A 15,226-nucleotide genomic window follows, 5' to 3' on the forward strand; every position below is an offset into this window, starting at 1 on the left:
GATGTCATAAGGACCAAAAAAAAAAAAAAAAAAAAGGTTTATTTATTTATTTTTTCCTTCATAGGGGAGGGGAGAAATCAAAGAAATTGTTCTTAGAAAAAAGGAACGAACAGGAAAGAGAACTGAGTGAACAAATACAAGTTTTGGTAACAATGTAGAAGATACCCAGTGTTTCAAGAAAGGTGAAAGGTGAAAGAAAGGAAGCTGAATTCTTCTTAACATTTACTGAGAGTTCACAATATGCCAGCACTGTGGCAAATTCTTTATATGCATTATTTTATTTAATCCGTACAAGTTTTTTTCCCACTTAACAAAATGTCATGCACATTTCTGTGTCAATAAAGATCTGCATCATCATTTTTTTTATTAACATATAATGTATTATTAGCCCCAGGGGACAGATTTGTGAATCGTCAGGCTTACACACATCACAGCACTCACCATAGCTGCATCATCATTTTTAATGGGTGTATAGCATAGTATTACATTGTACACAGGGTCATTGTGATAAGCTATAGTGAACCCTCCTACTCAAGCATTTTTTTCTACAGTTTTTTGTATGCTCTTTTTCTTAATATATGAACATCTTATTTTAGTTTGTAATTTAATGTTTTGAACAATATTATGATTCTAAAATTAAAATGCAAAAATGTATATTGCATGTTTTCTTCCACTCTTATTCCCTGTTCCACGCTAACAATTATTAGTTTATTTTGTATCTTTCCATAATTTCCTTATGTTATACAAGCATATGTAAAAGCATATTATTTTTTCTCTTTTTTTAAACACATAAGTAATATCTTTAGGATAAAATCTTAGAATTGATATTGCTAAATTAAAGGGTAGTTTCAGTTAAAATCTTAATGTATATTGACCAATTGCTTATCAGAAAGGTATTACACAACAACAATGCATGACTGTCACTAAATCCATTTTACTGATTTTCTAATTTTGATCTATCTATATATCTGAATATGTATGAGGAGTACAGAATAAATGTTAAAAAGAATATAATTTGTTCTGCAGAGCTAATTGTGATATTATACACAAATTATACAAAAAACTTTGGACTTATCTATTTAAAATTGATATTATAGAGAGAAGACACAATGAAAAGTAAAGGTTTTATCTAAGTTGTTATTTACTTTTCTGTGTTTTTCTTATTGTGTGAGTGGGGAAGCAGGTAGGAATGAAAAATCTCAGTTGTTTGTGGTGCAAAGATAAGTAACAGAGCTGAATGAGACAAAGAATAAGCCAAGCAAGAAATAGGGGCAAGCATAAGATGAGGCTGAAAGGGGCGCCTGGGTGGTTCAGTGGGTTAAAGCCTCTGCCTTCGGCTCAGGTCATGATCTCAGGGTCCTGGGATTGAGCCCCATGTTGGGCTCTCTGCTCAGTGGGGAGCCTGCTTCCTCCTCTCTCTCTGCCTGCCTCTCTGCCTCCTTATGATTTCTATCTGTCAAATAAATAAATAAATCTTTAAAAAAAAAAGATGAGACTGAAAAATGTAGTTTTTAAAATAATTTTTTAATTTAAAATAAAATTTTTAAAATTTTTAAAAAATTTAAAAATGTTTACAGTCTTTTACTCTACTCTCTATGATTAAATTGGTACATATTATTATAATAGAAATTAAAACCAAATTTCAACTGAATATGTACACTTGTCTTTTTTTTTTCTTAAATAGAATTGATTATCTGAAGAAATGGATACTTCTCCCTCCAAAAAATATCCAGTTAAAAAGCGGGTGAAAATACATCCCAACACAGTGATGGTGAAATATACTTCCCATTATCCCCAGCCTGGGGATGATGGATATGAAGAAATCAATGAAGACTATGGAAATCTTATGGAAGAAAATCCAAAGAAAGACCTGCTGAGTGAAATGAAAAGAAAAGGAAGAACTTTCTTTGGAACCATGGATACTCGACCTCCGCCAACAGAAGACCCAATGACTAATGATACTGGACAATTCCAGAGCTTTGCAGAAAAAAATATTTTTCAATCCAGAAAAATGTGGATAGTGCTATTTGGATCTGCTCTGGCTCATGGATGTGTAGCTCTGATCACCAGGCTTGTTTCTGATCGTTCTAAAGTTCCATCTCTAGAGCTGATTTTTATCCGTTCTGTCTTGCAGGTCTTATCTGTGTTAGTCGTGTGTTACTACCAGGAGGCCCCCTTTGGACCCAGTGGATACAGATTACGACTCTTCTTTTATGGTGTATGCAATGTCATCTCTATCACCTGTGCTTATACATCATTTTCAATAGTTCCTCCCAGCAATGGGACCACTATGTGGAGAGCCACAACCACAGTCTTCAGTGCCATTCTGGCTTTCTTACTTATAGATGAGAAAATGGCTTATGTTGACATGGCTACAGTTGTTTGCAGCATCTTAGGTGTTTGTCTTGTCATGATCCCCAACATTGTCGATGAAGACAATTCTTTGTTAAATGCCTGGAAAGAAGCCTTTGGGTACACTATGACCGTGATGGCCGGACTGACCACTGCTCTTTCTATGATAGTATACAGATCTATTAAGGAGAAGATTAGCATGTGGACTGCACTGTTTACCTTTGGTTGGACTGGGACAATCTGGGGAATATCTACTATGTTTGTTCTTCAAGAACCCATCATCCCATTAGATGGAGAAACCTGGAGTTATCTCATTGCCATATGCGTCTGTTCCACTGCAGCATTCTTAGGAGTTTATTATGCTTTGGACAAATTCCATCCAGCTTTGGTCAGCACAGTACAACACCTGGAGATTGTAGTAGCTATGGTCTTACAGCTTCTAGTGTTACACATATTTCCTAGTGTCTATGATGTTTTTGGAGGGGTAATCATTATGATTAGTGTTTTTGTCCTTGCTGGTTATAAGCTTTATTGGAGAAATTTAAGAAGGCAGGATTATCAGGAAATACTAGACTCTCCCATCAAATGAATACTTGATTATTATTTTGTTAAGTTATTAATAGGTACACTGCCATTTTAATATTTACCTATAAATGTCTCGTGTTGTATAATTGACAGAGTGGTATATAAAATCAATATAGGCAGATGTAGAAAATTTATTCTAGTCTAATATGTTAAAAAACAAATGTTAAATATGTGAAACACCATAAATCCAGTGTTTCTATGGTTATTAACAAAAAGTAATTGTGGTAGGAGAATGTTAACTCTCATCACTGAAGAACACAATACTTGAGGAAATGAGCCCTTTCAGATGGAACTTCTGTGGCCCTAAAATAAATGTTTATGCCCAATGTTATACAAATGTTTAATAAAAATCCTTTAATAGCCAAAAATCTTCATTGGTGAAAAGTACACGGTAAGGTGAAATCTTAATACAATCCCTATTTTGTCATCTGCTTACATTAGAAACTAGAGGTGACTGGATTGGGTAAGGGAGCTTAAGTTGAGGCAAGAAAGAGGGAACAAAGGAAAACAGGTGGTTTTTCAATGACCATAGTAGTTGCCCTACTTTCAAACAGAAAATTGATCTTTGCTATGGCTATATTAGGTAATGCATAGGATAATGGAAGTAGGGAGAAGACTGGATTCTTGACAGCTCTACTTAGTCTGGGCCATTTTGTACCTGATGGTGGGAGACTTAATGTTGGGACAAGGTCTATTTATCCTCAGTTTTACAGATATTTTTCAAAACTGTCCTTGTTTATGATTTTGTAGCAAGTGCATGTGTAAGCTGTAGTAAAGGTACTCCTTACCCTTGAAAAAAAGACACTAACAGGAATCATGGTACAGCAGAAATTTGATACAATATGGTAACTTGAAATTCTTTTCAAAAGGCATAAAAGTTGTAAAAGCATATAAAGTAGCATTAATTTGTGTCTAATTTGGGCAATTTTACTAATTTAGGACAACAAATGTTGATATAGTTATTAGGCTACTGTTATTATTACTGAGCTATTTTAACTTCAAATTCACTCTTCTGTATTTACCTCTGTGATGCTATGGCTCAGAGGCTGTAAATTATATTTTTCCTATGCTGGCTGGTGTCTCATTAGGTTCCATCAATAAAGGACATTAGAGGGAGACTAGAAGACAGGATAAGGGGAGAAAGGATTTCTTCCTTTCCATTTGTTTGCAGTTTGTCATTGTTACCCCAGCAATAAGCAATAGCCTTTTGCTCCACAGCAGCAACTGATCTCAGCATTGAGCTTCTTTTGGCACTTCTCCATCCCTTAGCAGCCTCATCATATCCCTCTCAGTAGGAGGAGGACCAGCTAAACAGCATCCTTTCTGGAATCTGAGCTATAGCTCAGCTGGGTCACTCCACTGAGCTTTGGAGACCTTATAGTCCAACCCTGACCCCTCTTTTTCACATGCTCTAAGGGTGGTAGCTGCTCTGTTACAGTTACCATCTCTGGGCTACTGCAGTGCTCCCTTTTTGCTTTTTCAGTCCCTCAATACCCAATACTAGATTCTTTCTGTTGTAATATCTTGTGATTTCTGCCTTCTTGACTAATATATCTCTAAACCTTTCTCCAAAGAGCCCATAGCTATTAATTGGGTATTTGTGCTTCTGGGAAGATATTAATGTTCAGATTTTCCAGGAATTGCCAGACGCTGGCTCTTAACTATCCAAATTGAAGAAATTATCCAAACTGAAGCACAGAAAGAAAACGGTTTGAAAAAAAAAAAATGAACAGAGCCTGGAATGACCTGTACTAAGGACTAAGAAGTCTAGCCTAAGTGTAAATGTAGTCTCAGAAAAGGAGAGAGAGGGGAAGGGGCAGAAAAAAATATTTGAAGAAATATTGGCCAGAAGATTTCTAAATTTGATAAAAGGAAACTACAACATGAACCAGTAATCCACAGATCCAGGGAAATAACTGAACCCCAAGCAGCATGAATAGAAAGAAAACCACATGTAGAAACAGTGCAACTGCTGATAAAGGTAAAGAAACAAAACTTTAAAAGCAGCAATTATAAAAGGACATATGACATACAGGAAAACAGCAAGACAGCTAGCTTCTCATCAGAAACACTGGAGGCCAGAAATAAACAGAATGACATTTTAAAGTGCTGAAGAAAAGCCCTCTGATGGCTTCTTATCATTATAGGATAAAGACTAAGATCCTTAACTTCTATAACCTGCTATTGCTTACTTTACTAGTCATCTTCTGCTCTAGCAATATTGTGTAATACCTTTTCAGTTGTGTAATACCTTTTTAAATGCAGGCTACTCTATGCGGAGAACCCATCTCTTCTTTGCCTACTTATTTGCCTGACTAGCCTGACCACACAACTTCCCCTGTAGTTTAATGTTTCCCTGTACATATCTATAGCTTGTTAACTATATTAATAATAGACATATTTAAATCTTGTTCTCCGACACTGGATTGAGCTCATTTTAGGTAAGACTGAATCTTTAGATTTCTAGCACCTATTATAGTGCCTACCACAGAGAGGACTCAATCAATTTCCGTTGAATTAATTCTCATAAAGGCATAACAATACTCAGTCCAGAAATTAAATTTAGTTACCAGAGTCCACTAATTTCTGTACTTCACAATCAAGCTTGTGATCAGTTACTTCTTGTTGATTAGTAAGTAGGGCTTTTTTGTTGTTGTTGCCCTAAACAATCCTACTTGGCAGGGATGCTAAGCCAGATCATTCTCTAATCATTTCTAACTATAAGCTATCAAATTTCCTGGGAAAGATCTTGAGACCTGGAGACTCATTTTCCCCTTCCTTGTCTTCCCAAGTCCTGCCTGCATATTTTTATCCTAGACAGATTAGCTATCCCTATCAAAGCCCCATTTCCAGTCCATAGGTCATAAGTTTTGGTCTAAATAATATTGTCTCCTGATTCTGGCTAGTCCCTCGTCCACTCAGCACTAATTAACAGGGGTGATTCCCATTTTTGGTCTGCGTTCCGCTAAAAGAGAGGAAGAAGCCATGTGCATGTTTATATTTGGAAGTGGGGAGACAGGGTGTATGGAAGGAAGTCTCTCGGACAACTCCCACCCCACAAGAACTTGTACTCCATTCCTTCTAAGTTACTATCCTGCAATTTCATATATGACTTTTGTCTAGCTACCTTTCTATCCTATGCTTTCTTGTGTCATTGCTGTTTCTTTTTTTTCTTCAATTCCTTCTCCTTTTCATATGTATTTTGAGCTTTTTTCTTTCTTTCTTTCTTTTTTAAAAATATTTCCTGATAAGAATGGGTGATAAGGAAACTTAAAGAAATAAAACTAAAATGTTTACGCAGAACTAACCCCCCCTTTTTTTTTTAAAAAAGATTTTATTTATTTATTTGACAGAGAGAGATCACAAGTAGGCAGAGAGGCAGGCAGAGAGAGAGGAAGGGAAGCAGGCTCCCCACTGAGCAGAGAGCCTGATGCGGAACTCGATCCCAGGACCCTGAGATCATGACCTGAGCCGAAGGCAGCAGCTTAACCCACTGAGCCACCCAGGCACCCTAAAAACCCTTTTAAAAGGAAGTTCTTTCTCTCATTTCTTCTATTGCTTAAATAGGTGGCACACAGTAGTTAAGAGATCTAGATGAAAATCTTGTAAAGGGTCTGTTCAGACCATTGGTTCATTCAAAATACATATTCCCTTACAAAATAAAATCTAAACTTATGACTTCATATTTTTCTGGGTTTATTTTCCACACTTACAACAGTGGTATAAGGTGCCTGATGGCAAGAACCTGTTGTATTTTTATTAACACCTCCAACCCATCACGTGTTAAATATGTACACAGAATTGAACTGAGCCAGGTTTTGCTAACAGTTGTATGATTTTGGGAGAACCGTTTTCACCTCTGGACAATCATTTTTCCAGCTTAAAAAAAAGAATCTAATAGCATTTCAATCCATAAACTTTATAAGATGTCTTAACAAATAAAACTATTGTATTAGCTTGAGTTGCCAATAACAAAATACCAATAACAGAAATTTAATTTCTCCTGGTCTAGAAGATGAAGTCCCACATAAGCATGTCAGCTTGGTGAATTACAGCTGAGAGCTCTCTTCTAGGCTTGCCCATGGCCCCCTTCTCAGTCCTCTCATGGTGGAGATAGAGAAAAATCGCTCTTTTTTTACAGGAACACTAATCCTGTAAGATTAGGGCCCCACTCTTTTTTTTTTTTTTTTTTTAAGATTTTTATTTAGTTATTCGACAGAGAGAGAGACACAGTGAGAGAGGGAACACAGCAGGGGGAGTGGGTGAGGGAGAAGCAGGCTTCCCATGGAGTAGAGAGCCTGATGCGAGGCTGGATCCCAGAACCGTGGGATCACGACCTGAGCCAAAGGCAGACACTCAACCACTGAGCCACCCAGGTGCCCCCACTCTTATCTCAGTTAATCCTAGGTAACTCCTAAAGGCCCTATCTTCAAATACAGTCCCATTAGGGGTTAGGACTTCAACATATGAATTCTGGGAGGGGACAACTCAGTCTATTGTAGCCATGATAAATATACAAAGGAATTTAGGCTATTAGAATAAATTTGAATTTCACTTATATTATTCACTTTGGATGCTAATAATGGGATGTAGACATACAATAGCTGTTGCCCAGAGTTTCATGATTTACTTGCCAGAGCCAACTTGAAGCCAGGAAGGGGTTCAGGGTGATTTGTGCTTGATGTTGTGACCCTCAATAATGGCAACCAAACCACATACGTCAAAACTCAAATGAATGATTTTGAAGTTAATTGCAGAAAAGTGTGACCCTTGGGACTTCATGTTAGGGCCAGGATTCAAAGAAGGGAAAGGAAGATGTACTAATGCCTCAAACAATATTTACTTATCATTTATTATGTAGTAAGCAGTGAGGGAAAATACTGACATGGTTCCTGACTTAATGAGTTTACCATCTAGGTAGGGATAAGAACAAATTCAGCAGCTTGTTTGGGGAAAATACCTGTGTTCTACGAAAGGTAACTATCCCAGCAGGTTTCCCTGAGGAGGCGACACCTAAGCGGAGCGGAGCCACAGAGATGGCTCAGAAGGCATGAGGCAGTTTGAGGTGGGGAGCTGCAGTACTGGCGTGGGGAGAACCAACGGACTGATGACCTGGCAGGTGGCTGTGACTGGGCGGCTGAGAATGGGCACACTTGACACCGAAGGTCATTGTCCTCCTCCTCACAGCATGACTATCGCAGCTGAGACTGGAAGTTATTCACGTACCACGGTACTGGGAAGACCCTCAGACTCAGCTTATTTCGGTTTGTGGCTCAAATTAACCATACATCTTACTTTTTTTCCTCTCAGGTTCCCATTTCCAGGCCTTTTGATTTGTTTTTCGTTTTCTCTCTGCCCCTAAAAACCTTCTGTTGACAAGACCCACTTCAGGTGTGGAAACCTGGAGGAAGCTCCCAGAATCGTTGGGGCGGAACTCGGGAAGCAGTAATTTCTGCTGTGTAGTCTCTAATGTGGCGCTGAGGAGGGAGGCCCAAAGTAATTCGCCACAGCAACCGGAGTGGCAAAAACGGCAACCGTAAGGTCAGGCCAAGCACTATCTAACCCTTTCGCTAGCTTACTGCTGAACAGCCTCAGTTTGCTCCACGCCCAGCACAGCACTTGATTGACAGACGGGCCGGCCCAATCCGAGCGCGGCGCAGACAACTCTCGCTTCAGGGATAGGAGAAAAGGGAGCGACTGAACCTATCGGATTGGGCCGGGAGGGGGTTTCCTGCCCGCGCGGATCCGCCTACGACCTCCCGGCCACTCGACGCCGGAGCCCCGCCCGCAGGCCGCGCGCGTCCCGCCCCTCTCGCCAGAGCTACGCGGCGGCTGAACGGAGGCCTCGTGCCGTAAGGGCCATCGCGGCGGCCGCGGCGGTCTCCCGGTCCCTTCCTCAGGTGAGCTGGGGCCACACGGACCCGGCAGAAGGAAGGTGAGACGGTCCTGCTGGTAGGCAGATGCACAGACAGCCTTTCCTTTCCCCATGCATCCGCGCAGTCTGCCACTCGCTGCGTCGCTTCCTCTTCTCCCGCGAAGTTAGCCCCCCAGGCGCCGTCTGCCGGCCCTGAGCTGAGCCGGAGGGGGCGGGGAGGCCGCTCGGCCAGGCCTGGGCGTTTGCATCGCTGCTCAGCGCGACCCTCTAGCCAGTTCCCCGGGCCCCGCAGCCCCAGACCTCGCTCAGGCCGGCCGCTCCTTAGAGGCTGGGAGGTCGAGTGTGCGGCGCTCTCGCTCCCCTGGTTCTTTTTCTCCCTAAAAAGTCCTGTTGCCTGTTGTGGCGTAATCCGGGCCGGGGAAGGTAGGACGTGGTCGAGGATGGAAGGGGCGCGCTCACCTCGAGCCTTACAGGAGGGGAGAGGGTCGTAACCTGTACTGAGGGTGGACATCATTGGGATGCGCTCTCTGCCCCTCCCCCACCCAGATTAAAATCTGGGTTATTTTAATCATATGGACCTGCTGTAGTTTCGTACGATTGCTTGTTGCTTCAGCTGTGAGCTTTTGACTTAAGTGTAATATATCCTGTTTAAAAAAAAAAAAAAGAATCTCAGTAATTGGTTTTGTGACGTTTTGTGGTGTTTCCATAAAAGTTAAATTTGCCGTTAGAAACTCGGGAAGCTGGATTTTGTTTAGGGATGAGAATTGTAACATTATAGGCGCTTGGCATTGTCGAACGATGAGCCGGTCACCGAAAAATAATTCTACCCGTTAGATTTGGTAAGAAAACATTGGAGTTAGGAAAGAATGAAGTTGAAGCAAAAAAGCTCCGTGTCTGGTCAAAACGGGTAAATATTGCAAGAGGTAATTCATTTTTAAAAGTCTTACTTTGGTAGATTGATGAAAAACCAACTATACAATTTACTAAGTACCTGGAAAGCACAGTTTCTAAAATCTTAATCTTCAGCGAGGTCACAAAGTAATGAGGAAAATAATCCAAGAAGAAGGTTTTGTTTGATAATTGTCAGTTATATTCGGTTCTTAAGTAAGCTTCCATTCACAGTTTGAACGGAACAAGAAATATAGATTGGTTGATGAATAGTAGTTTCATTCCATCTTGATCATAGATTCTGTAATTTTCTTTTTTGGGAAAATTGTGATCTGGAGAAAATAGCTGTAATATCTATAAGTCCTGTTCACAAAATGCTCAAGACTCAGCTCTGCTTGTTCACGTATTAAATTTTAAATTGTTCACTTTATTTTTCTATGCATTATCTTTTAGTCCGGATTTTACCAGCGCTTTCGGGTCCATGTAAATAAAATTTGAAGTGTACACAGGATGTTTTGTTAGATACTGAATGGTACTTTATGGCTCTGGGCTTATTTTTATTTTGCACTTTGGAGAACTTTATTGCCAAAAGTTCAAGGTAGATTTAATATAAGTATTGTTATAAATCACTCATCAGGAGGACTCCATTTAATAAATAGAGAATGCAGTCCATTTTTTCTTATCATAGTATCATACTTTAATAACTTTTACAATTTACTTACTTTTATAATATGGAAAAATCTAAATGTTCTCTAGGTACATCAGAGCAGTAAATGATTTCTTTAGTTGGTAAGTTGGAGGAAACTCGTGAAATCACTAAGCATTTAACAAATTCTTTTTTTTTTTTTTTTAAAGATTTTATTTATTTATTTGACAGAGAGATCACAAGTAGGCAGAGAGGCAGGCAGGGAGAGGAGGAAGCAGGCTCCCTGACAAGCAGAGAGCCCGATGCGGGGCTTGATCCCAGGACACTGAGATCATGACCTGAGTCAAGGCAGAGGCTCAATCCACTGAGCCACCCAGGCACCCAACAAATTCTTTATAAGTACTTGGGTATGCTATTTTAGGAAGACAACTGATATTTTAAAAACTTATTTATTTAGATAAATAGTGAGCCTACTCACTTGGTTGAGGGGAAGGGAGGGGTAGAGGGAGAGGGAAAGGGAGAGAATCTCAAGCGACTCTCTGCTAAGCACAGAGTGTGATTGGGGCTTAGGCTGGGTCTCATGACCCTGGAGTCAGTTGCTCAACTGACTGAGCCACCCAGGTGCCTCAGGAAGACAACTGATATTTAAAGATTATTTAATTATCTACCTGGATGATCCTCATTTTACGATTCCATGGGCAGATTTTGTTTCAGTAGTGTTACAGTTGCAGCTACCGAGACACAAACCTTGGTTTTGTTTTTGACATCCTCTATCCATATAATATTGGCTAGTTTTTGTCAGCCATTTTTTGGAAATTTCTTTGAGATATGTTCTTTTACACTAGATTTTTTAAAATTAATTAATTTATTTGACAGGCAGAGATCACAAGTATGCAGAGAGGCAGCCAGAAAGAGAGAGATGGGGCGGGGAGCAGGCTCCCACTGAGCAGAGAGCCCGATGCGGGCTTGATCCCAGGACCCTGGGATCATGACCTGAGCTGAAGGCAGGGCCTTTAACCCACTGAGCCACCTAGGTGCCCCCCCACTTTACACTAGCTTTTAATTGGGTTTTCTGCCTACCTTTTCTACCTACTCAATATGTCCTGCCTTCTGCCTTAATCGTAAAATTGTCTTTCCCCGCTGTGAAACCAGTGATAGCTCCCTGTTATCTACAGAGTACTTCTCAGAATTCCCTAGTCTTCTAATAGTCTGCTCAAAACCCATTTTTTTTTTTTTTTATGACAGCACTATTTCTCTGTGGGAGCTGTCCATCCTAAACCAATCTCTCATTCTCATTTAGATTTTATGTTTTTCTACCTTTATCTGTTGAGAATTTGATTGCCTATGCATAGCCTGCCTATTCTTGAAAGGAAATTTCCCTCCCTCCCCTTCCCCCACCAAATTACCAAAGTAGCGGATGAAGTCATATTTTGTTGAAGTTTCATTTTTGGTCCTGAATTCAGTACAGCCTTCCAGATCATTCTGTTCTCTGTATTGTTGCTTTCCTTTGAACCCATTGCCCTTACTGTCTTATTATTCCTTTGGTTTTTTTAAGCTTATGTGAACTTGTTTTGTAATATCATGGAACAGTATTGTGGGAACGTTGGAATTACAACCTTTCGTTTTATAGGTAAGGAAAATGAAACAATAACTACAGGGAAATTCGCACATCTAATGATGGTGGCAGAGCTGAAACTCAGACCTTGATTTCCTAACTCAAGGTCTGTGTATTCTTTTTTTTTATATGAAGATTTTATTCATTTATTTGAGAGAGATGGCACGAATGAGAGAGAGTGCGAGCAGGGTGAGGGGCAGAGGGAGAAGGAGACTCCCCACTGAGCAGGGAGCCCTGTGTGGCCTCCATCTTGGAACTCCAGGATCATGACTTGAGCCGAAGGTAGATGCTTAACTGACTGAGTCACCCAGGTGCCCCTTGGTCTGTGTGTTCTTTTTCTTTCTTTCTTTCTTTTTTTTTCCCAAGATTGTATTTATTTATTTGATAGAGATCACAAGTAGGCAGAGAAGCAGGCAGAGAGAGAGGAGGAAGCCGACTCCCTACTGAGCAGAGAGCCTGATGCGGGGCTCCATCCCAGGACCCTGAGATCATGACCTGAGCCCAAGGCAGAGGCTTAACTACACTGAGCCACCCACAAGGCAGAGGCTTAACTACACTGAGCCACCCAGGTGCCCTGGTCTGTGTATTCCTTAAAAAAAAGTTTTCCCTGTGTATTTCCTAAGAAGGTGTACTACTTTTCATCTCTTGGAATATAGTTTTTTTGTTTGCTTCATATTACTTTGCATTTTGTGTCTTTACATCTTGCATAGATTGAAAACTTCTGTGAGAGGCCAGTGGGATCTTGATTTGGATTGTTCAAATCATTAAAATGGGTTTAAAGTCTTTTTCTTTGCTTGTTAGATGTATTAACAGCATTAACAAATCATATTGCCATCTCTGTAGTTGAGTCCATGATTCCTTAAAAGGTGAATGTATCTCTTAGAATTTTTACTCCTGGAGTTTAGTTTGTTTGAAACTCTTAATTCCAAGAGACTGAATATTTGGGTACTTTCAAAGTAGATGTGAACATTTCAGTGGTTTGGAGGAAACCTGGAGGGTTTATCACATAACTGAATTTAATGATCCAGCCAAATGTTCTTTTTCTTTTTTAGGTTCTTAGAACAGCAGCACTTTTGCATTTTGCTACTTTGTCCTCTTGTTCATCTGTCAGAAACTTGATTATTGAGCAATCTGTTTATTGAGCAAAATATTCTGAAAACATTTGTTTCTTTTGGGAAGTCAGAGTTTTTATAAATTTGCTCTTGACATTTATTTTTCCTCTTAACTGTGAAGTTGCTGTTACAGCAGTAGCATAGGGTTGCCTTGGTTATTTTTTGTTCGTTTTTGGGATTTTGGTTTTTTTTTTGTTTGTTTGTTTGTTTTTTTTGGGTTTTTTTACATTTACGTAGTAAGAGTTGCATAGTGTAAGGTAGCACAGAAAATTATCAGATGAAATGTTTCTGGAAGGAATGTTTTACCCTTTGGTTTTAAATAAAATTATCTGCTAAAATAAACTTTGTTTATTTTTGTTGATATTTTTAGTTGAAAACTTTAGTATATTTGTTGAAACATTGATTCTCTCATTCTTTATTCCTGAAGTTGTATTTAAGGCTTACTGAATTGGACATAAGTATGGTATGGATAATTTCTGCTTTTTTTGAAATAGACCAATGGAATAAAGCAGTGAGAATATGGTTTTTAAAAAACGGATGCATCTAAAAAGCTTTTCTGTTGTTTTTTAAGAATTAGCCTTCCAAAAATTTCAGTATGTATTTCCAAATCATGTTGTGTTTAGATCAGCTCAGATAATTGATATAACAAAGAATTTAATATGCCTTGTATTTTTTGAGCATCCCAGCAAAACAAAAATTTATGTTTACCATAAAAACTTTCTATTAATTAAATAAGACTTGGAAAATTTCCCTTAGCAGTTCTTGACCAATTCCAGGTACTAAATGTTCTTGCATGGGAACATTTTTTATTTTTAGAAACATTTAGAATACTTTGTGTATAGCCCCTTCCCCCCAGAATTCTGCCCTAGGAAGTCAGTTACTTTAATTTTTCCATGGTTTTTTTTCCCCATTTCTTTTCTTTATATTTTTTTCTTCTAAGATCTTATTTTTAAGTCATATCTCCTCCCACTGTGGTGCTTGAAGTCATAACCCTGAGAAAAAGAGTTGCGTGCTCCACGACTGAGCCAGCCAGTCACCCTTCCGTATTCTTAAAAAGGCCTATAAGGCCTTGCAAGATTTGGCTTTTGCCTACTTCTATCTCTTGCTATTTTCCCTTTCTCCTCCTTTTCCCTTCACTAGCCAAGATTTTTTTTTTGCCTTGGAACCCATGAACCTGCCCTTCCTGCTGGGCAGATGGTTCCCTTAGGTTAATTAATATTAAGTTTGGCTGCTGGTAATTAAAAAAAGGCCAAATAATTTCTCTTCTCACACTAGAAAAATCCAGGTTTTGCATGGCAATCATTTATTTAAATATTATTTCCAGGTGTTTTTTTCCTTAGTAAAAATAATTCTGAAATAAAGATCTTTGTATATAAAGCCTTAGATTTTTTTTCTCCCTTGATTAATTCCTGTTGTGGGATGATGCAGTTGAAATGTCGTTGATTTATTTAAAAACTTGTTAGAGAAAGTGTCCTTTGAATTTTTTAAAATAGCAAAGTACACAAATTTCATTGTATAGTTCAATGAGTTTTTATATTTGTAGCCATCTACCTATCACCCAGATCAATTTTTTTATGACAGCAGTATTTCTCTGTGGGATCTGTCCATCCTAAACCAATCTCATTCTCATTTAGATTTTATATTTTTCTACCTTTATCTGTTGAGAATTTGATTGCCTATGCATAGCCTGCCTATTCTTGAAAGGAAATCTCCCTCCCTCCCTGTCCCCCGCCAAATTACCAAAGTAGCGGATGAAGTCATATTTTGTTGAAGTTTCATTTTTGGTCCTGAATTCAGTACAGTCTTGCAGATCTGGAAGTGTTTCCAGTGCTCCAGAAAGTTCTCTCATGTGTCCTCTTAAGCACTATTTCCTATCCCCAAAAGTTAATCACTATTCTGACCTGTATCATTTTTACCTGTTCTTGAACTTAATGGAACCATGCAGTGTATACACTCTTGTGAGTGACTGCTTTTGCTTATATTGTGTTTGTGAGATTCACCTATGATGTTGGTACAGCAGTAGTTGGTGTTTTTTTACTGATAATAGTTTTCTGTTGGATGAAATATACAATTTTAAAAAATTCATCATTAATGAATATTCGGTTTGTTTCTAGTTTTGTAGCTGTTGTGAATAAAGCTGCTGTATACATTTA

At 39.0% G+C, this 15,226-nt stretch overlaps 2 protein-coding genes across 4 annotated transcripts in view; both read left to right on the forward strand.

The window, feature by feature from the left end:
- Positions 1–6,167, forward strand: part of SLC35G2 (solute carrier family 35 member G2) — a 43,799-nt gene extending 37,632 nt beyond the window's left edge. Inside the window, exon 2 of the mRNA XM_059162698.1 lies at positions 1,685–6,167. Within this exon, the coding sequence (XP_059018681.1) occupies positions 1,703–2,941 (1,239 nt within the window). The 5' untranslated portion in view covers positions 1,685–1,702 and the 3' untranslated portion in view covers positions 2,942–6,167. The remainder of the gene's footprint in view (positions 1–1,684) is intronic.
- A 2,534-nt stretch (positions 6,168–8,701) lies between these two features.
- NCK1 (NCK adaptor protein 1) overlaps positions 8,702–15,226 on the forward strand; it is an 82,583-nt gene continuing 76,058 nt past the window's right edge. Inside the window, exon 1 of one of the 3 annotated variants that reach the window (XM_059162703.1) lies at positions 8,702–8,837. The gene's annotated coding sequence lies outside the window, so the exon portion shown is untranslated. Of the gene's footprint in view, positions 8,873–15,226 lie in introns of all 3 variants that reach the window. The other 2 variants (XM_059162700.1, XM_059162701.1) reach the window with 2 other exon arrangements.

The sequence above is a fragment of the Mustela lutreola genome, chromosome 2 (genome assembly GCF_030435805.1).
Source record: "Mustela lutreola isolate mMusLut2 chromosome 2, mMusLut2.pri, whole genome shotgun sequence".
NCBI classification, from domain to species: domain Eukaryota; kingdom Metazoa; phylum Chordata; class Mammalia; order Carnivora; family Mustelidae; genus Mustela; species Mustela lutreola.